The sequence below is a fragment of the Podarcis raffonei genome, chromosome 5, assembly GCF_027172205.1.
Source record: "Podarcis raffonei isolate rPodRaf1 chromosome 5, rPodRaf1.pri, whole genome shotgun sequence".
Lineage (NCBI taxonomy): Eukaryota > Metazoa > Chordata > Lepidosauria > Squamata > Lacertidae > Podarcis > Podarcis raffonei.
In genome coordinates, this window is record NC_070606.1 from 34,010,689 (window position 1) to 34,033,818 (window position 23,130).

At 39.7% G+C, this 23,130-nt stretch overlaps 1 protein-coding gene across 1 annotated transcript; it reads left to right on the plus strand.

Moving 5' to 3' along the window:
• The first annotated feature begins 1,108 nt into the window (after positions 1–1,108).
• IPMK (inositol polyphosphate multikinase) lies at positions 1,109–22,799 on the plus strand. The gene is made up of 6 exons (XM_053388574.1): positions 1,109–1,610; positions 7,237–7,322; positions 10,099–10,195; positions 11,339–11,511; positions 14,546–14,627; positions 16,012–22,799. Exons 1-6 carry the CDS (start codon positions 1,400–1,402, stop codon positions 16,629–16,631), a joined length of 1,269 nt encoding a protein of 422 aa, XP_053244549.1. The 5' UTR covers positions 1,109–1,399; the 3' UTR covers positions 16,632–22,799.
• The last annotated feature ends 331 nt before the right edge of the window (positions 22,800–23,130 follow it).

The following is a 23,130-nucleotide window of genomic DNA, read 5'->3' on the forward strand; positions in this document are numbered from 1 at the left end:
TATCTAGCAGAAGTCTAAAGGCTAAAAAAAGGCTACCAGTGTGAGGAGAGCAACTTTGCTCACAGTGAGACTTCACTCATGGCCTTCACTTTGAGCCTTGTTTAAAATTTATTTATTTTAAAACTGAGCTTTGTCAGACCAGGGGTGGGGAACCTTTGATCCTCGATGTTGCTGAACTTCAATTTCCATTATATCTAACAATTGACCATGATAGGCTTGGGCTGATGAGAGCGGAGTTGGAGTCCACTGTGGCAGAGTTTAGTTTGTAGCACAACTTGTGGTTTATTACTAGAGCTCAGTCCCGTAAAAATAATATGTACTGGGACCTCTCTTCCACAGAGCACATACAGAGTGCTTTCTCCCTCTCACCACTCCCTAGACAACAGTAGGACTGGCGCACTCATGGGGTGCATGCCCTCCAACATTTCTCCGATGAAAACATGGACATCTTAACGAAAAGTGGGACATTCTGGGATCAAATCAGAAACTGAGACAGCTTCTGTAAATCCGGGACTGTCCCTGGAAAACAGGGACACTTGGAAGGTCTGCTAATCAGTAGATCCTGGTTGAGAGCTTTATCTCTCCATTGTTCCCATAGGAACCAACTCCCAGGGGCCAAGGTCCCTTTGCCCCCAATAAAATATTGGAGAGGGCCGGGCACCCCCAAAGTTGATGGGCTTTGCCATTCAGATGCTGTGTGTGCACCGCATCAGATGTGGGGCAGAGCTTACCTGTGCCAATATTTTATTCAATATTCAATCGACTACCAATTCAATTCAATATCCAATTATTCAATACCAATATTTTATCCAAGTTGGCACCTCTGATTGCTCCTGATGTAGTAGATCTTCCCTGGCGGAGAAGGGGGCACCATTCTCAGGTGCCAAAAGGTCTTGGGTCGGCCCTGGACCCCTGAGCTTAGAGGGAAAGTCTACCACCGCACAGAAGGGCGCGGCTGTCAGGTAGCGCTGTGCCCTTGATAACAGCAGCGCTGCCTCTTCCTCGCGTTCCGAATAGCCGCGTAGGGAAAACCATTCAGAAGCCGCCCCCCGCACCAGGGACAAGCGGCTTCAGTCGCCGCTACTGCGCAGGCTCGCTGCGAGCCGCGCAGGCCCAGTAACACCGAGGTGCTGCCTATCTCTCTCTCGCTCTCTCTCTCTCCTCAGTGCCGCTTAGTCAGTCGACCCGAGCGGTTGAGGTGGCCGAGGGAAGCCTCCGCTCCGCTCGCCTGAGGGAGTGGAAGCACTGCGGGCGGGGGCGCACGCCATGGAGCCGCGGGCCTGGTCTGGGCTGCGAACGGCGAGCGGCGGCAGCGGAGGCAACGGCGGAGGAGGCCCTTGAAGGCGAGGAGGAGGAGGAGGAGGAGGACGTGGCGGCGGCGGCGGGAGCCTCCGAGGAAATGGCCACCGAGCCCCCGCGCTGTGCGGCGAGCAGGGAGCCCGAGCGGCTTCTTCGGGGCGCCAAGGCGGACGTGCCTCCGCGCTCCGCGGCGTCGTCGTCGGCGGAGGGAGAAGAGGAAGGAGGAGGAGGGAGGAGCGCCCGGCTGCTCAACGGCTGCGTGCCGCTGTCTCACCAGGTGGCTGGGCACATGTACGGCAAGGATAAGGGCGGTAAGTGGCAGGCCTGGGGTGGGTGGGTGGCTGGGTGCGTGTGGGGGGGGGCGGGTCCTAAGGGGAGGCAGGAAGCCGGGACCCACGCCCCGGGCACCCCTTCGGCAGGGAGTCGGAAGTGGGGCTGCTCAGGTACCCCCCAACCCAACCCAAGTCCCTTGGGTCCGCGCTCAGGAATTAGAGTTTGGATCTGGATACAAAGCAACCAAAGTCCGTTTTTTTCTGCCTTGGGTGTTATTCCCCTCAACGTTTCCAAGTGTGTGTGTGTTTATGCACGTTTATGCACGCGCGTGCGTGTTTTTGGTGTGTGGGATCCAGTGCCCTAGTGTTAAATAATAATACCAGGGCGAGTTTTGTTTTTACTTACGACATCGGTGTGTCCTTAATGTTGTGGGTTGCTTGTGTCTCTCTTTCTGACAGCCCTCTCTCTGAGCCGTGTGAGTAATATTCAAGACGTCCCTTGCATGCGTGGGGTTGCTTAATTTTGTCGTCCCCATCGTCCGTCCCCCCCGCCCCAATTCGGCGAGAGACTGCTTTGAGGTCTTCTAGTGACTTTTTTATGGCTGAATGGTCTTTCCAGGCTCCCCCAATCCAGCCCCTGAACCCAGCTGAGAAAGACTACTGGCTGTGGCTCCATGCAACAATAGTATTAATTAAAAATAGGCATGTTAATTGTAAGCCATCTTGAGCAATATGTGTAGGAAGGATAGGGTGTGTTACAGTATATGACAGCTGAAAATGATGCTCTGAAATGGGTTTTCAAAAGTAGAATTTGCAGGTTTTTGAAATCCACGCAGAACTTCAGTTTGCTTTTTTCCTTACAAAATAACATAGTGGTATTCTACTGTCGCTGTTGTATACACCTTGGTGGTTTACAGTAAAAAAAATTTTTTTTCTTTGTTGGGAATGTACTAATGGAGCAATAATGAAATGACACATTCTCCTGCCTAATAAGCTGTTTAAAGCGCTTTCTTTTATGGTGTCTTTGTTGTGTTTGCTGCTGCACGTTTTTGTGTGTTAATTTGGTTTTCTAATATGACCTCCCTGCTCTTTCTAAATCTCCAGGGGTATCTACCTACAAGGTCCCTGCTTTTCTTGTTGATACCTAAGCATGTAGTCTTCATCTGAGGTGTTTTGTAGGTTTAATGTCTATGAATAGGAAGTTTTGAAGCTGGGGATATAACCTGATTCTCTCTTCACCACCCCACCCCAAAGAAAAAAGGAAATTGGATTGGTAGGTTTGGAAAATAATGCCTGCGATTCTGCTCCAGAAATCCCAAAAGCAGTTACTTTAATTGTGAAATCTTGTTTTGGATTTCTACAGGAAACAAATTGCATGAAGAATAAACACACTGATGTACTCCTGTTTTGAGTAAACAGAAGATTTGGCATTCATTAGGGAGAAATTTCATCACTGCAGAAAATGTGTTTATCCTTGTATTCACATTGTGTTTTGTGGCAAATGGACATGAATACAATGAAGAACTTAAAGAGATTGTGCCATTTAAATTGATTTATGTGGCAACTAGAGGGGCTTTACATGTGCATATATAAGATGCCATTACAAGAGACAGATTCTGGTTGTTCTATTTTTCTTTCCTAGCTAGGTTCTTCTAGTCTTTGTATTAAACAAATCAGACATGATCAGCCAGTATTAGACAAATACATCTGCACTAAGATGAAGTGGAAAAGTGCCTGATCACTTAACCATGGTTAGGTTTTTCAGCATACTGGTTGCTTCTCCTCCCATGCCTCTTCTTCCCCTTCTTTGGCAGGTATTTGTAAAGTTGCTTGATACCACCCAAAGACCCTACCCGGGTGGGAGAGAGGAAGGAGAATGGATAATGTTTTTGTTTATATGATAATATATTGACCGAGATGGAGGTGAGTGAATGAGCTGGCTGTAACCTGTGCTTAATGCTTCTGGGGATGTTTTGCAAACCAGAGTTCTGGTTGGCAACAATTAGTTGGGTGGGGATTAGCTGTGTTATGAGTATAGTTAGTGGGAATACAGTGGTACCTCGGGTTACCTTCGCTTCAGGTTACAGACTCTGCTAACCCAGAAATAGTACCTTGGGTTAAGAACTTTGCTTCAGGGTGAGAACAGAAATTGCATGGCAGCGGCGCGGCAGCAGCAGCAGGCCCCATTAGCTAAAGTGGTGCTTCAGGTTAAGAACAGTTTCAGGTTAAGAATGGACCTCCGGAACGAATTAAGTACTTAACCTGAAGAACCACTGTACTTGAGAGTGAGGTTCTTATGTAGAGGAGTGCTAAGGCTGTGTCTGGGGCATGTTACTGTGGAGGTGGAAGTGTGGATACAGTTTCTATCTCATTTTAATTTGGCTAAAACTTTCTAAGTGGAATTGTTATTGTATTTAATTTTTACTTGCATTTTTAAAAATTAGGAACATATTTTGTTTTCCTCTTAATTATGCTGCTTTAATGTCTTTATCGTATTTTTGTACTTAAATTGTCAGTTGTAATATTTATTGAGATTTTGGAATTTGATGTTTTAAGATGGGTTGTAATCCACTTAGAGAACTTTTCAAAAATATAATGTGATATAGAAATGATTTGAATAAATAACCTGGGTGCTGTTGCTGAGAAGGCCCTTTAGCAAGTTGTAGTTCACCTGATTGATGTATGCCCCCTTTTCTTCAGTAAACGCACTAGATGGTTTCTCTTAACTCATTCACACTTGTAGAGTACTCGTACTGAGTTCAAAAAGTGGTGAAAATCAACATTTCTTGTATTTGCACCTTATCCTTTCTTCCAGGAAGCTCATAGCAATGTGTTTTAGCACCAAAACAATGTCATGATTCAGGTTAAACTGATAGAGGGTGATTTGCCCAAGGCTGTGCAATAAATTTTGAAGCTGAGCAGGAATTTGAAACTGGGTCTGACACATGTTCAAGCTCAACATGTAAATATTCATCCCCATCATATTCTTGCATATGCATCTTTATATTTTTATAAGATGTAATTATTCATTTTTATAACATTGTTTACCCATGAAATGCAGATAGTTACAAAAGCATAGGTTCAAATGGAACAACTGAAAGCAAGGATTTCACAAGAAAACTGGTTTGTTCCTGAAAGGAGAGGATTTTTAAGTGAGAACATAGATTGTTTAGCTGCAGTTTTCATGATTAACCTTCCTCACTGACTTCTGCTTAAGCCAACATCCTTCTAAGGTCATAATGTGTGTCTCTTCTCTGGGGGGGGGGGGGGACCATGATTGAGAGCTATCCCTGTTGCAGTCAACTTCAGGAATAACAAATTTGCACGGATTATAAGAAGTTGAAGTTCAGGGCTCTGGCATGTACATGGTAGTGGTTACAGAATTTAGCTTCCAGATTTTTTTAAAAAAGTGTTTCTAGCCCTTGTTGACTACAAATATAGGTATGAAAATGCATGGTTAATGTCTTCTGGAATCTCAGAACCTAAAGTGGTGACTGAATGATATTTAAAACAAGAAAATAAGCAACTTTCACACACTTGCGTAACTCACACAGATCACAAGATATTTTTGCGTGTGTTCTGGGGTTACCTTGGTGCAGATTTTCAGGGTTCTCCCAACTCCTCCTCACTGCTGAAATTTAGATTATAAGCTCTTTGATTTTGTATTGTTACTGTGGAGTGTCATGTATATTAGAGTTCTGTGAATGAAAGATACTTTTTAAACACTTCACATATTCATAAGGAGAAATCTACTATATCATTCTATATTATATTTATACTTTACCTATTCCATAGGTTTTCTTGGGATATAAGAATATCAATGGCTTTTTGTTGTGCTGGCTATATTTCCTCCAGTATCAGAGTTAGTATGTATGCTTCTGAATGCCAGCTGGGTATAATAATAGGATTGAATCATAGAATCATAAAATTGTAGAGTTGGAAGATAGTGCTACTGCAGTTATGTCCTACTCATGGGCTTCCCATAGGCATCTGATAGCCACTGTGGGAAGCATAATGCTGAACTGGAGTCCTTTGATCAGATCCAGCAGAGCTTTATGTATGGTTTCCATACATAAAATCATAGAATCACAAATACAAAAAAGTAAACATGACAGCCTATATATTCCACTATTAAACTGTTGAAACAGTGGAGCACATTAAAATACCCCTTTAAGTTTCCCAGTTAAAAATTTGTTGTAGTAAAACTTTGCTTTCAAAAAATAAACAAACTTGGGCTGAAGTAGTCTTTCATGAGCAAATAATTATGAAGTATTGGGGTCATCACTGAGAAGATCTTACTTCTCTTATCACTGTCCCAGCTTCTTACCTTAAATTTCCTTTCCCTAGTTGCTAGCACACACAGAATTTCAAAAAGTGGAGAGACTCCTATGAGAGTTGCTCTTTTCACTATACTAGAAAAAGGCTGTTCTGACATGTGCTCTGACTACTTAAAATTCTTAATAAAGGGAATTTATAATAGAGGTGGGAAGGGGTAAACACTCACATTTTGCTTGCCTGACAAAGTGGTTTTGATTGTGGCTTCACTCAGGGTTGCATAATGTGACCGTGATAAGAACAAAGATTTATTGCTGAAAATAACATGTTCAATTTTACCTAGAAGCTAAAGTTTTACTTTTACTAATAATAAAGTCCAAAGGCTGATTTTTATAACTATAACCATTACTAAATAGAAACCTTGGTTATTTTTCAACTAGTGGAGATAACATTTATTGTAGTCTGTTGTCCTAATGGTAATACTGCAGCCTAGAATGAGTCTCAATTTTAATTTGTGACGTTGTGGTTGTATTAATATTGCCTGTCTTGAATAACATCATTAGAAAGAAAGAAAAAGACATGATACTGAAGTTTCATTTGGATCCAAAGGGCTTATTCCAGTAGTTGCAAATGAATGTTTAAGGATTAAATTTTAAGTTACCACTGCTGTGAAGAAACTTCAGTGAGATGAAACCGTTCAGAACTAACACTGTTTTGGTGATTGAAAAATAGCAGAGAGGTTAGCTGCAAAATAACAAAACTCTTGCTCCACATTCATCCTGGTTCTTGTATAGCTAGGCCATGGCTCAGCATTACGTGTGAACCCTTCCCAGCAGCTTGTCTATTGTTTCCTTATTGCCAGTCATCCATGATTTGAAGCCATGGCTTGTTGCTTATGAGCCTGTCTTCGTTTAAGCTATGGCTTGGCATTACATGTGAGCTCAGCACTTTCCTTAGCCATAGTTTGCTTGGCTACTCCACTCTAGATGTTCACCAGGGTACAAATGCATGAGACTATAGCAGATGGGAAACAGACCAAACTTTGGAGAAACAAACCATAGTTTGACAAATATGTAGGATAATTTATGGTTAACTACTGATTTGTTAAACAAATCATGGCTTAGCATTACATGCAAACCAGGCCAATGTGTGAAAGATTTGCCTGGTCTTCAGGATAAGTACCAGACTCTAAGGGTAAGGTGTATTTTCTCTGTTTTATTAATTTCATTTAAAGAAAGCTGCTTCCTAACACGAACTCTTACTTTTCCCCCTAACAAGAACTCTTGGGTTTTTTAGAACATTTAGTGTATATACTAGATTATGTTATCATAGTTGGACTCAAAGGCATGCTGAAGTTAAGATGTGAACAAATGTATTTGTTGTTTCCCAGGCATCCTGCAGCATCCTGATGGCACAGTCCTCAAACAATTGCAGCCACCACCTCGAGGGCCCAGAGAACTAGAATTCTATAATAAGGTAATTGTTTTCTAATTCATCCTCTAACTGAAGTTATGCTTTTTTTTGTGCTGAATTGAAGCACCCCTCTGTTTAATTATCATTGGGAACCTCTGTGCATAACCTTACTGTCTCAACTTAGCACATACAGTAAATGGCAAACTCAATATGGTAGTCTTGATCAGTGTCAGAGACTGATTATATGGGAGGAAGATGACATACTTTGGAGCTTTTGACATCAGTGGGTCTTGATTATGACTAGTGTTTGATGTCTTCCACTGTCAGTAATGTTGGTGTGCATCCCTTTATTGACAGTCTCAGAGGTCATCAGCAGACACACTGGTAGTTTCATCATGTGCCTGTCTGGTTGTTGGGCATCTATCCATAACTTTCTCCTTGTTTTTCTATACAGTCATACCTCGGGTTGCGAACGTGATCCATGCGGGAGACATGTTCACAACCCGCAGCGCCGTGTCTTCACACGCACATGACGCGATTTGGTGCTTATGAGCAAAGTGTGATTTAGCGACTTTGCACATGTGCGAGCGCCAAAACCCGGAAATAACCCGTTCCGGTACTTCCGGGTTCGGCGCGGTCTGTAACCCGAAAACACACAACCTGCAGCGTTCACAACCCAAGGTATGACTGTATTCCATAAGTGAGCTTCATGCTAGCTGTGATGTCGCCCCATTGGCAACTGCTTATTTGATTATCTAGGGGACTATTTAGGCATGGAGCCTCTGGAGGAACGAAGACTGGTTTATGCATTGAAGAGGGAGTGGTACATTGCACCAAATAAAGTGTGATATTGGAGTAAAAGCCAGTTTGGTTAAGGGGGTGCTAGAATGCTCCTGCTACCCTGTTTCCTTGAAATCACTGTACAGGAACCTGGGGCTATGTAGCTAGTTACTGGATCTCATGGCATAGGTGGCACATCTTTGAAGTTAAATTTTGGTTGTCAGTAGAACAAACTAATATTGCAAATAAATGTTGAAACCATTCTTGGGGAATGAAATTACAACATATGTTTGGTTGAGTCAGAGTGAATTATGTACTTTCTACCAGAGTTGCCTAAAGTAACATTAGTGTGCACGTGGAGAGAAAATGTAAATAGTTCATTAATATATGAGCTCTTGGAACAGTTTGTGCTGAAACATTTGGTTGCAAATGATTCCATTCCCTATTAAAGCCAAAGACAGTGTGATCCTCATTTAGGAAATGTCTCCTATAACAAAGTATTTTTTTCTGCTAATCAGACCTTATAACTTCTTCAGTATAAGTAATTTGATTATTTTACTATTCCTATAGCTGGATGCCTATATTGACTTGGTTTTTAGGGGGTGGGGGATTTGGAAAAGGAATAAACAATAATAATTTAGAGTCCTAAAATTAACCTGTTAGCAAGCTTCAGCTTTTTCCTGACCTACATAGGAGACAGGCAAGGCAGCCTGTGATCTGTCACCTGGTTTCTCTTGGTGACAGAAAATCCAATAGTTCAGGCAGACAAAAGTTTGAAGGGATTTTTTCCTTTATAAGTATATATAATGGACAACAGTAATTTGTAAATCCAGCAACTCAGTTGTATGGTCTTGTTCATTTCCTTTTTAAGTGTAACTAGAATAACAGGACTGACTGTCATTCTGTCTCTGAAAAGTATTTGCTCAGCATTTTGCCTCTGCAGTTGTTATTGCCAACTAAGGGTCAAAATTTAATATTGAATAAAAAAATTTAAAATTGCATTGGTGTCACATTAGGAATTAGCTGTTGAGTTGCATGTTTTAATATTCTTTCTGTTCGTCACTGATGGTGTGGCTTTGCTGCAATTGAATGACAAGTCATGAACAAAATAAATAATTGCATCCCTCTAACAAAAGCCAGGTATCTTATGGCAGTAGAAACAATGCACTTTAACTGTTTTACAAATTCAGTCAATGATAAAGCTGCTAATGTTACAGTACACAAGTTTTGCAGTCCACTCTACTTCTCCTTCCCCTCCTCCTCCTCCCCTACTTGGAAGCGTAAACCCACAGTTGGTAGGCTATGTTAAGAGTTCCTGTATTTACTGGATGCTTTCTAGGGTTATACCAATCCAATATAATCTTTTAAGGGCCATTTAGTTTAGGAATTTGGGGAGGGAGAATGCAATTGATTAATTCATCACTGAAAGATTATCCTCCTCATACTTGATTTTGCCATAACTGAAGGTGAAAGGGAGACCAGACCTGTCTCCCTGTGCCCCATCCTGCCACTAGTGCACCTAAGAATGTTTTGATTAGATTAGACTCATGCTGCACAGGAACCCTAAGCACACATTTGTGTGCTTTAGTGCTGTCAAACTCTGAATTTCAATTTGGGGTGGGGGTTTTTTTGATAGCAAAATACTTTTTTTTTAATAAAAGACTTAACAGTAGTCAAACGTTCTGGCACAATTTACAGCATTTATTCTGAGAGACACTTTGTTTCCTTTCTAAATGGATATTTCTCATTGAGTGTGAGGTTTTAAACATACAGAGGGTAAGATTCAACTAACAAGTCCTGTTAGTGGAAGCCCTGGGCAAGGTCTTTAGGTTGTGTACCCCTGAAACTGGTTGGGTGCTGGTGGTTGGAAGAAGCGCTGGGACAGCATGCAGGGGTACGAGAATGAATTGTTCCATCTGGCAAGCCGAAATGCTTGTGCTGAAGATTACCTTAGCATGATTTTGAATTCCCCCCCTAAGTTCTAAATATCCAAATGTAGTCTGCCACAAGAGGGAATTGAGTGGTTTGTTGCAGCTCAAACATATTTCTTTTATTTCAGGTGTATGCTGCTGACTGTGAAGACTCTGTGTTTCTAGAACTCCAAAAATATTTGCCAAAATATTATGGAACCTGGTCATCACCTACTGCACCCAATGGTAATGCTGTTAGACAGTGCAACAAGCACTAATTTTTTGGCAACTGCTTGGGAGATGGTTCTGAAAATGCCAGAAACTAAGTACCCGAGCACAGCGTGATAAATCACTATCATGTAGAACATCATGAAACAATATATTGCTATGCTTTGTAGATGGAAAAATGTCATGTAAATAAGGGCTGTTTTCTGCAAACTCAATTGATTCTTCAGTAAGATCCAGTTTAGCATATTTAGGTCTATTGCAGAATTTGTATGTCAAAATACACCTCCTACTGCTCACAGCAACAGGGGTACCACTAGTAGGGTACAGTAGTCTTGCAGGAAGATAATAAGATGACCACCGCCAAGAATTAACGTTGGCAATTTAAAGCATGCTAAAGGGCTTATTTTGGGACGCGGGTGGTGCTGTGGGTAAAACCTCAGTGTCTAGGACTTGCCGATCGTATGGTTGGCGGTTCGAATCCCCGCGGCGGGGTGAGCTCCCGTCGTTCGGTCCCAGCTCCTGCCCACCTAGCAGTTCGAAAGCACCCCTAAGTGCAAGTAGATAAATAGGTACCACTTTATAGTGGGAAGGTAAACGGTGTTTCCGTGCGCTGCGCTGGTGCTGGCTCGCCAGAGCAGCTTCGCCATGCTGGCCACGTGACCTGGAAGTGTCTTCGGACAGCGCTGGCTCCCGGACTCTTAAGCGAGATGAGCACGCAACCCCAGAGTCGGTCACGACTGGCCCGTACGGGCAGGGGTACCTTTACCTTTAAAGAGCTTATTATTATCTTTTAACATTATATGCTTTCTCAGAATGTTAGTTACAATTTGCTTCATTGAAAGGATGGTTACTGTAATTACTTACGTTCTTACACAGGAGGCTGAAGCTGACCTGGACAGCAGATTTCATAATAAAAATAATTTATAAAACACTACTATTATATTAACTTACACAACACTGTCTGATAGTGAGAAGGAATATAAAAATAGACACAATGAAATAAAATCACAAGATGGTTAATATAATGTTTGTTGTAATATACCACCACCAGGAGGACGCCATCTTCGAGCCACTCCTGTGCTTGTGTACTTTCCACTGACCTCTAATGATTAGGTTGGTTAGATTATGACATTGATCTAGTTTATTCTGAATTGTTAACAGATTTGTACCTGAAACTGGAAGATGTGACACACAGATTTAAAAAGCCATGTATAATGGATGTAAAAATAGGCCAGAAAAGCTATGATCCATATGCTTCCGCTGAGAAGATTAAGCAACAAGTCAGCAAGTACCCATTAATGGAAGAGATTGGGTTCTTGGTGCTAGGCATGAGGGTAAGATGCAGTTCTTCATTGGATTTTAAATCTTTTTATGTTCTTGACAACATGGGGGCAACTAAAATCATGTTTAGATGATATTTTCAACAAAACAACACCACCACAAAGTGGTTTATAAGTATAAAACCAAATTTACTAGAATAATAGCTAGAATAGAGATAGACTTATAACCATTCAAACAACAAACATACTAAGGTGCCATGTGCAAGACAAAGCCTGGAGATACTGTAAACATGGAGTGGATAAATGTACAACTCGATCTTAACAAGTTACATGTACAGTAAACTTTATACAGACTGGATAAATGAACCGTTCAACTAGTAGCATAAGTCCAATCACGGAATGGCAACCCCGTGCTGCCACAACGGCATGGGTAGCATCCAGTGCCAGATAACGAACGAGACTCTGGCATGCTAACTAGTTATGCGACCCTAAGCTCCTTTTGCCTACTTGCGTTATTCTCACTGGGGTGGTGGCTTTGATTTTCCTTCCCGTGATTGATCCATGTACACGGCTTTGTGTTTCCAACTCAAGACCCATTGAAGAACATCTCATCCAGTTCAATCTTTGAAAAACAGCTTTGAAAAACCTTTTCATATTCTCCAGTGTGCTACCCTTCCCCTTGTGGCAACATGGGGTTGCCGTTCCATGATTGGACTTATGCTACTTGTTGAACAGTTCATTTATCCAGTCTGTATAACGTTTACTGTACATGTAACTTGTTAAGATCGAGTTGTACATTTATCCACTCCATGTTTACGGTATCTCCAGGCTTTGTCTTGCACATGGCACCTTATGATGTTTGTTGTTTGAATGGTTATAAGTCTATCTCTATTCTAGCTATTTTAGTAAATTTGGTTTTATACTTATAAGCCGGTTTGTGGTGTTGTTGTTTTGTTGTATTATTATCACTGTCACCACATTTGATACTTTGTGTATATAGATGATATTTTCCCCACGGAAAGATGTTACGAGTCAGCATGCTTTGGGTTTGAATGTTTTCTGTCATGCCGTATTCCCTGCTTCCCTTATTGCAGGGAGATGTAGGGGACTGAATTGAGACAATCTGCATCAACTTCTCATTAATAATAATAATGAGAAAAGAAGTGGGTAGGGTTGGCGATCCAAAGGAAGACCTATTATTGATTTCTCTTTTGAGTACAATAATCTGAACAGCATCTTCAAGATTTTCTTTTTTCTTTTTATAAAGAAGATTGTACTTAGTCTAGATGTGGACTTCGATAACATATTTCTTTTTATCTCCCTGGTTTTCTCATACAGCTCTATCCTTCCTCCTTTATCATATTATATTCTCAGTAGTTCCGCCTCTTGCACCCCATACTTACGTTCCATTTTATTGTTCTACTCAATAACACCAGCAAATAGCTGGATTTGTTAACTTGGTTATGATGGGTTGCATTCATAAATTTAAGCTGTTCACAGCAGTCCTCCAGAGAGCTAACATGTTGTGTTGATAGCTTGGCTATCCCTTCAGGCCTTTGGTGCAGCATGGTGATAAACTGCAACAGTCTTGCATAGCATTGTGTTAGTGAAGCATTAATTGACTTTTAATTTGAAAGATTTGGCTTTTAACTGTATAAACTGAATTCTGATGCTGAAGCGCATTCAAAACCTTAAAAATTAGCCTTCAGGCAATAGATTATAATTGTAATTTCCCTAGCCAAGTAGAAGAAAAGAAACAACATGTTTTCTGTTTGGTCCCCATAGAGACCTCAATGAGACTCTAGTTATTAACATATTTTATCAGTATATTACTGAAGGTGGATGATGTTGTTTGGCACTTGAATTTGACAGGCATTTTTGGTCTGTGTTCATAGATGTTTAAGGAGCTATTAATGTTCTGTACTGTATGTGATGTTCAAGTTCTTTAGTATTATTTTGCTGTCCAGTTGCTTTCTTATAGTGCCAAACACATGTTCATTAACATTTGGTGGGAGAAGTGTATTATTCCTTTATCATGCTGACTTCAGTCAAGTGGATTCCAACCATTCCCAGACTCCCTGTTAAAGCAGCCCTATATCTGTGCTTAACTTTCAGATCTGGTGTAGCAGAATAAATGTCCTATGTACATTCTGGATTGGCATAAAATATGTCAGCAAAAAATCTGTTCCTTTAATATAATGAAAATGGGCAGATTTGGATAGAGACATAGATTGCAAAAATATATATGCTGTATTTCCTATGTCTGTATGCATCTCTCTGAGATTTTAATTGGAACACCATGGTCTGAAGCCTGTATAATAATAATAATAATTTTATTATTTATACCCTGCCCATTTAGCTGGGTTTCTGGTGGACCTTGCTGGATGCACTGTCAACTGCTTCTGTTTGTGTAGTTGCTGAGAATGAAAAATAAGTATCAGTTCATTTGCTGTCCCATGTAACAGATATAATTTAAATGTTGGTTTAGTGATCTTATTCTAGATAATTTTTATTTTGTTTCTAAACGTGCTGCTGTTAGTGGTTATATGCACACATATTTTTATATTCATTTGATTTCTATTTTTATGCAGCATGTTTATTGTTTTCCAGACAGACTTGTTTTGCAATGATGTGTGGTCATAAACTTATATGTCTGAGTTTAGATCCCCTGTAGAATACTAAGCTATCCTCTATCACTGGCCTATATCCGAAGACTACATAGGCCAGTTGATTCTGGGGCATCGGAGTAGACATTCTGAACACCCATAACTTTATTTGCACTGGTTTCTTGTTATTGGACTGTAAAGTATAGAGAGGTATATAACATAACATCTCACTGATGTATTATTCCATTGAAAAAGCTATATCTGAATATACAAAGTTTATGATGTTTTCAAGGTGAACTTGCTGAGTTTGGATTGCTAGATAGATCCAGCTCATGAAATAGTTTCAGAGATGTGTGGATAAAGCATTTTGAAAAAAAGCCTTCTTTCGTATGCTGAAGAGTACAGTGGAACTAGTCCTAGGACAAAGACATTTTTTCAGAAATCAGATGGCAAAATTACATTATTATTTTGTGTGTTTTAAGGTTTATCGCGCCCATTCTGACAGCTATGAGACGCAAAACCAGCACTATGGAAGAGGCTTAACGAAAGAGACAGTAAAAGATGGTAATGTTTGGATTTAGACCAGGTTGTAGTACTACTATTTTAGGCCTTTATTACGAGACTGTGTGCTTATAAACTACGTGTAGCTTGTCTCATAGTGAAGAAAATTGAGGACAATATTCTAAAACCCTCTAGCATGCAGGATTGCCAGGGAAGGGAAGGAAGTGGGATCATTCTGACTTGGGGTTAAAGGTGGGAGAGCTCAGATGGGGGAAATATGTGTATCTCTGACTTAGCTTCGGATGAAGGAATTAAGGCAGCATAACCTGCCTATGCCAAGAACCTCCTAACTCACATGGAGATGCACTAGATCCTAACCTGCTCATCCTAACTTGAGATCCTGCTATAGGATTGCTCCCCATGAATATTTTATAGTGCAGTCCCAGCTCTTTAGTTATAAGTTCTGAGCATTGATAGTATGTTTTGAGGGTTTAAAGTGATTCCCATAAACTCTCACAATAATCCTGGAAACTAGGTCACTTGTACAGTGCAATCACAACTCAAGGGTTCTGTTCCAGAAGCAGCACACGCATGCAGAATTGTGCATAGTCAAAAGCTGCCTGCTGGAAGGGGGGCAGGGATCTCACAGAGGAGCTCCCTGCATCCCCACTGCCAGGGGAAGAAGAAATCTTGCCTTGGCAGCAAGACGCGTGGGGAAGCAGTAGAAACAGATGGAGGAGGAAGAAACCTGGTTCCTTCAGCTGCAGAAGGGAGGAGAAAGGCAGACAGGGAAAGAGGCAGGCAGAAGCTGCAACTCTGTTCCAGCCTTTTGCTTCTGCCTGTATGTCTCCGGGTTGGCCTCTCTCTTCCCTTCTGCAGCTGGAATTTTTTTCATCCTCACTTCCCTGCTCACCATGCAGCTGAGAGAGGTGGGTTTCTTCTTCCTCTGTCTGCCTCTCACCTTCTTTCTGTCTCAGTCTCCCCCCACTCGTCTGCTGTAACTGTTACCCAGAAGGCAACTGCTGCCTGAGCTGAGTGTGTATAATTGAATTTGCGCAAGTAAAATGTGTGGAAGATGTGATCATGCTATAGTATTCCCATAGTGCATTGGGTGGATAAAACTGAAAGATGAGGGCTTGCTTAAGTGCATGTAAGAAGTGAGACTTGAGCCAGAGAACACCAGAATAAATCGGACACACTTGCTCTGAAACCTTTAACATTGCAATTAATATTTTGATGATGGGAAATCTGAATTGGGGCATTTGTCTTAATTTTTGGGGGCATATTATCAGCTGACTGTGAATAGCAACTTAAACCTGAATTCTGTTATATGAATAGCTGAGAATTTGTTGTCAGTTTTGCTTTTTGGAAGCTAGGCACCATTGCTATACTGCAGTTTGAACTTTCCAGTCAGTGGCTATTAATTTTACTGGTTTCTTTCTTGCAGGTGTGGCTCAGTTTTTCCATAATGGATTCTGCCTGAGAAAAGATGCTGTAGCTGCCAGTATTCAAAAGATTAAAGAAATACTGCAGTGGTTTGAGAAGCAGAAGCAGCTTAACTTTTATGCAAGTTCTTTACTATTTGTCTATGATGGCTTGTATCCGATGACAGCTACATGGTTAAATGATGGCAGTCTGGTCGAGAAGGGAAGAGTGTCCAAGAGTCAAGTGCCAAGTGGTGGTACATTGGAATATAATAATAACATTCGTGTCATCAGTTCTACAGAGAATGGCAAGGTAGAGACCTCTGTAGGCAAAGGCTTCTCTAAAATGTATGCACTTCACAAAAGGCACCAGAGTCAAATTTCCCTTCAAGTTGAAACTGTGGAACAAGACAACATATGGAAGAGCAGTGCTTGCCTTTCACAAGAACATCTGAATGGAAATGTTATACCTCAGCTGGAAAAAGTTTTCTGCCACATGCCTACTACGCTGCCAGAAAGCATGGAGGTTGAAGTCAGGATGATAGATTTTGCGCATGTGTTCCCCAGCAACACACACGATGAGGGCTATATTCATGGTCTGAAGAATTTAATTACCGTCCTTCAAAATATTTTAGATACTTAAACTTTTTGCTATGATTTCTACTGGGGGCCAATTATAATGAAAAGCAACAACATTTCTGCACTTGTGATTCTGTTCTATGTTGGTTTGTATTGTTCTACATTTTACTTGTCTTTGTACTTTTGGTAGGATGATCAAGTATTTTATAATCTTACTCAGGAAAATTATTCTGTAGTTTCTTATAGTTTAGTAAGAGAGAAGCTAATGAGATTTAACTGGTAATCGTAGGAACCTGCATTTAACTTGTGAAGCTTAGCTAAAATTGGGGGATGATTTGTGTCAGATAAAATGGTAGAGCTTTCTCATACCCTTAAATATTTTTAGCTTAATCAGAGTCCGTCCATGCAGCCAGAACACTGAGCCATATCTCTAAATAACGGGTTATTAGGAGAATATTAGAATATTATCCTTAGGTGTTTACTACATCTTTAGAACTGGAGCATTTCTGAGGGATAAATACTTAGAAATCTATATTCTAAATGAACCAGCATTTTAGTGTGAGGTGATCATACTGCTTCATTCTTAAAACTGGGTAGGTATGTTCCTCTTTTCATGGCTAAACTTAAAAGTATACTCGAACAGTGTAATTTATTATGAGTGCTATTGAAAAGTTTTTCAAAACTTATGAAATAGGAGTTGTTTGCCATGTAAAGATGTTAAATGCTGTTTTGAAACATTTGTGTCAGATTTTGTGCCCTATTTTGTTTATAAGCTTTATATTTAGATATTCAACTAGGAGTTGCTTTGGACATTGCAGAAAAACAGCAAAATAATATATCCTAGTGAGTCTACAATGTCTAAAGTCAGTTATAAAAATAAGGTAGTACTATGGCCATTCATTGTGTGGGCAGTTTTGTAAAATTGCACAACCAGTGGTTAAGATAGTTTTAAGAGGTTGCAGTTGGAGAGAGTATTTAAAGAGCTCTCCAGTCTCTTAAGTTGCATCCTCTTGAAATCCTCTCATCCAAGGAATGTATGAACACTAGAAATAAGTCCATGTTGAAAAATGGCCATTATAAGCCAGGGTCTTCAAAATTATTAAATTGCCTATGGTGAGAATAAAGACTGCTTTATCAGACATAATACTACACATTGATAAATACAAGCAGATGGAAGCCAGAGACTCAAGTAGAGGATGTTTAAAGCTTACACCCACATTTTGGAACAAACCACAGTTTCTGTTAATTCCAAATACAGGATTTTCATTTTTTTTTTTTAAAGCTGAGTTAGTTCAGTCGAACCAAAATTGCACTGCGGCTTAATGTTGTAGTTTCAATAAGCCACAGTTTACTTATATTACAGTATAATGGGAAACTGCATTTTGGAACAAACCATAAACAGTAGCTATAAATGCTTTCTTGTGCTCAAACCGGAGGGGAGAATTTGTTAGTCCGAGGCTTGTGTCTGCTTTCTCTCTTAGCGTTACATTTGAAATGGGCCTTATCGTGCAAACATTGGGCTGATACAAGAGGGCTTCCTTCTGGCAGCATGTGCATCTCCATAAACATAAAAAAGGCAGAAAGGAGAGTATGGACCTCATTCAACTAATGTGTCCTGGTAGTGGAAGCCTGTGCAAGTACTTTTGTTAGCTCCTATGGCTCTATATTGTCAGGAGACCCCCCAAAGCAGTAGGAGGTAGAGTGTGGATGTTTTGTCTGGCAAGCTTAAGTACTTGTGCTAATCAATGATTGGCATAGCTCTACAATGAATTTCTCCCTGGGTGACATAGCATGACACCCCACAGCAATTCTCATGGGCATGTTTCAGAATCTGTCTAGCATGGAAATGGTTGCAGTCAAATCCAGTGATACAAGATGGAAAATTGTACAAATCAGAAAATTTTCTGGAAAATCTTTCAGTGCTTTATTTTTTTTCATGGAATTTTTTCCCCTTTTTGTAAGTTTATTAATAACTAGATGCCAGCTGCAAATACAGTATAAGGCAAGCTTGGCAGTTTTGACATTTTTAGCTTTGTTTATGAAACACAGGTAAATTAGATCACTTTTTATAAGCCATCAGAAAAAAATTCTAGCACAAATTATGCTGTGTAAATTAAGTTTACTTAATTTGCATAGGAAAAAATATCCTCTACCACCTCCTGAAATTCACGTCGCTGGAAAATACTTTTTAACCAAATGTCCATTTTCTAGTTGTGCCGTTAAGGAGAACACTTTGCTTGACTTCAAAACTACCAAGAACCAGAGGCTTCTGTCACTGAGCAGGCCCCACTTGGAAGCACCTTACAGCAGTGCTGTAAGGGAATTATGCAAACAGACACTTTCTCCTGAATTTGATCACCCTCCCCCGAACTTTTTAGAAGGAAAGCTACAATTTTAGGATTAATTTCAATGTTCTGCTAATACTGTTTCATTGTATGGTGTTTTGTAGGCTAATTGGACATAAGAATTTATCAGAGTTTTGTGTTTTCACTTTCTAAGGTTCACTAGAATACTGATTTTAATTGGAAGCAACGTGGTAAATATACATGGACTTTTTATTTCCTGTCAAAACAATTCTGCATCGATAAACAGTTTTCACATAGGTTATAAAGTGAGCCTTAATTAATAAAAGCCTATGTCATACTACCATCTTTAAGACTGATTAGAAGAATTCAGTGTTCTGTGAAGTAATTTAAAGCATATTCTGGAAAAAGTTACACTATTCTGCCCTGTTGAGCTACGTTTGTAACAATTAGCTTATTCTATAGTAGCTTATGTTATCTGTGTGTTTTCTGTTCAACAAAGAATCTTTACACTCACACACACACATATTGGTATGTCTAATGTAGGCAGGTATTCTTGTCCTGTACCATTTCACATCTGTAGGGCAGTAATCTGTGTGCTCTGTAATATTAGTATTATAATTGTTCATTGCTGTGCTGCTTACACTATTTAATGTAACTAGAACATTGTAGGATCACCTTACAGAAAGCACTCCTATCTAATTTTCAGTTTTTATAGTTGCAATTGTAACAGAATTATACTTATTTTTATTCAGTTGGAAGTTAATAGTACTTTAAATTAAAAACTGGGTACAGCTAAAGGTAACCCATTCAAATGTAGACTGCAGAAATGGTGAATTCAGAACTTATGTGACTTTCACGGGAGGACAGAAAAGAGAATAAAAACTCAGAATGGGATAGTATGCTTTCCTTTATGTTAGTATACTCTCACCATTGTTTATGGACTAATTTCCTCGTTTCCATTTCTTGTTCATAGGAAGCCTTGTAGAGTGATGCTTTAATAGCATAAGCTTGGGTACGTAATTGTGAAAGTTCTTATTTCATAGATTTCCTGATTCTGTAGCTTATTGTGTATGTTGGAACTTGGATGTACACAGGAATGCCTGGTACACGCAGGGCCTTCCCTATTCACCTAATGAAGGAGGCAAGTTGATTTTATGTGCAAAAAACAGATATGCCCACCTCTAATTGAAGTGGATATGAAAACCTGTGTATTATGATAACTTTGTGTATATATCAGAGCACCTACAGGGCTTGAAATTGGAGCCCTTGTGTAGCATAAGGAGTATTTAAATGTGTCTCTTTGGAAGGAAGAATGACTGATGTAAACACTAATGAAGATGACTCCACAGCTACAGCCTCTGTAAATGACATTGATTTTGAAAAATTGGCTCTTGTCACAAGGACACTTCTTAGTATTGCTTCTGATGTGTTTGTGAAAATACTCCTTTTAAATGTATTTTGTGGGAAATTATGTACAATCTTACCTGATAAGAATTTAAATTATATAATTTTTTAATAGCAAAACATTTTCATTCTTGGTATTTTTGGATATTAGTGGTTCCTGGTGCATATATTCAAATGAAATTTAAAATAATGGTATTATGAAATGTTAAAATATTTTAACTAACTAGTTTTACAGAACTATGAAATTGTGTATAATTGTGTTTTCACATGGAGGCTGTATTTTCAAACTGAAATTATTTTTGTTCTATTGTACAGGAGAACTATTTTTGCGTATCCCATACATTACATACCATTCCATTTGAGATGCTTAAATTTTAGGAAGAGACTATTTTCACTTAAATTGTGGATTGAATGAACAATTTGGCAGGTTACAAGTAGGTCCTATGCATGCTTACCTGGAAATAAGTCCCTCTGCGTTTTGTGGCATTTCTTAAGCGTGCATAGCACCGTGGCCATAGTTTGCCATAGCAGAACTGAATAAGGGTCACTTAGGAATGTGACTGGTTGTCACTAAGGGTGCAAAATACTGCACGGATTTTGAGGGAAACATATTTCAGTATTAAATACTAATCTAGAGAGAGAGGAGGGCACAACCACTATAGACCATGAGCCGAAACCCTTCTAAATTCCTTTATATTACGGCCCTTTTAAAGGACTGCAACTGATACAAAACACTCCTTTCGACCTGTCCATATTAGCTATTTTAATTTTTCTTTATATAGTTTACACTATTTGCAATAACCGTCCCTGCTGAGTGCCTTCTGCTTCAGGTTTGGTACCTTTTAAATGACCTCACGTAGCATCTATTGTGATGTAATGGAATGCTTTAAGGGAGAGTTGAATGACTGTATTGATTATGTCCCACTAATGTTGGAGAGTATGGTTTCAATAGTTAGCTTCTTTTGATCCAAAACAAATTCGGAAAACTGCCACGCTTTGTGCTTAATTCCACAATAATAGTAAATTGTGAGCCATGCTTAAAAACCTATGAGTGAATCACATAATGAATTACTGAAGCCCCTGCCCCCCCAGTTATGTTGTCTGGCTCGCATGTTACCAAATAAGAAGCCAGAAAGGTTGAGGAGGCATCTGTAGCAACAGGACTTGGGAACGGGGCATTCTGTAGGGGTGGGAACTGTGGCTTTGGCTCACCCACCCCATATCCCTTCTCAAGTGGCCCTACCTCAAAACTTTGCTTTCTGTGGACATACTGCCTTTACTCAACAATGACAAAACCCCGGGGGCTTAATACACAATCATATGCATCCATGTGCCTTGCCGGTACTCAAAAGAAGCATTGGATTTCAATTCCTGAAAAGAGGCGACCTCATCTGTGTGGTTGTGAACCAGTCCTTAGGGTGCTTGAATCTGGCCATATGTGAATCTTTTTGAAGAGAGCCTTCTGTAGCATATTGTGTGGAAAGGAATTTGAATAAGAGTTTAGGTGGGAGATGCTGAAGAAGGCAGCAGTAAATAATTTATTCACTCAACGTGTAGCTTTTTGCAGATCGTATCCATCCAAAAGCCTTACATTCAGTTTTGTTTTGCCTGTTTTCTATGTACTGTTCATGCTGGTAAACCATTGAATTGGAGCATAGAGTGATGAACTCATTCAGCTGTGAAATATTATTACATTATATATCCAGGAGCTAAATACTGCACATTTGTAATTGTTTATTGTGGTTTTGTTAGCTGAAGTTGATGCACACTTTAAAAAATGAAAACTTTCATACTATGAATATTTCTACTAATCTTCCCTAGGTAGCAACTCTGAGTAGTTTTGTATGTAGGTATAGAAAATTAATTTTTGTTTGCCATTTAGAGAAGTGACGCCTGTACATTTAGAGTTTGTTGGAGATTAATCTTTACGTGAAATCCAGCAACAGGAAAGAGAAAGCAACAGTGGTTTTGGGAACAAACGAACATTTACACACATTGTCTAAATCATTGTCTAAATATGCTTTTGAAACATGTATAAATGTTGGCACTGGAAAAAAAAATCTGAACTGGCTGAACTGACTTTGAACTAAAATGTCCAAATATGATTAATATTGCACATCTGCATATGAATGATACCAGAGTGCACATAAGCACTTTAATATTCTGAGAACTGTACTGGAAAATATATGGAAGCATGTGAAATTGCACCTGGAGCTGGATTAACTGGTGGGGGTGGGAGGGGGGATTTTACAGTTTAAATGTACATGAATGAATGAATGTAATCTGGCCTCATTTTCTCTAGCTCAAAAAGTTGAAATTGTGTTGTGCGATGTCCTTTTTTGGTGTTTGACTGTAACTGATATTTTGGGAGGATTGTTGTTGGACTGCAGAGGTATGTGTTTTATAGTTAAAAAAATCTATTATGCTATATACCAATTCTTTTGTAATTTATGTGATATTTAGGTGATTCTAATAGCTGTATATTAGGCTGACTATTAAATTGTCTTTTAAGTTACCTTGAATGCATTGTCCTTGACTTCTTAAGCAATGTATTGCTTCAATTGTGAGAAAACATTCTCCCACTTTTGTAGTTTCTGTTGCCAGGTGAGTTCTTCCCCTCTTAGCTGTTTAGTTCCTCCAAGATACTGATGAAGGTGTGTACTATCAAGCCCCTCATACTTTTGTTACTAAGTTACAAGTATTAATGCACTTCACACTTATTAATGTACATCACACTTAGGCAGTATTATTAAGCAAAAAAAGCCTTTGGCCTGAGGAGCTTACTGTCTAAAACTGTGTGTTAGAGACAGAGGTATGTAGAAGTAGATTGGTTCTCTGTTCCAGCATTAGCAA

What these genes read in the sequence shown, in the direction of transcription:
- IPMK (XM_053388574.1), top strand. Translation starts at nt 1,400, where the DNA reads ATGGCCACCGAGCCCCCGCGCTGTGCGGCGAGCAGGGAGCCCGAGCGG. An exon ending in GTACGGCAAGGATAAGGGCG is followed by an intron (nt 1,611 to 7,236) that starts GTAAGTGGCAGG and finishes GTTGTTTCCCAG; the next exon opens with GCATCCTGCAGCATCCTGAT. An exon ending in GAAAGAGACAGTAAAAGATG is followed by an intron (nt 14,628 to 16,011) that starts GTAATGTTTGGA and finishes TCTTTCTTGCAG; the next exon opens with GTGTGGCTCAGTTTTTCCAT.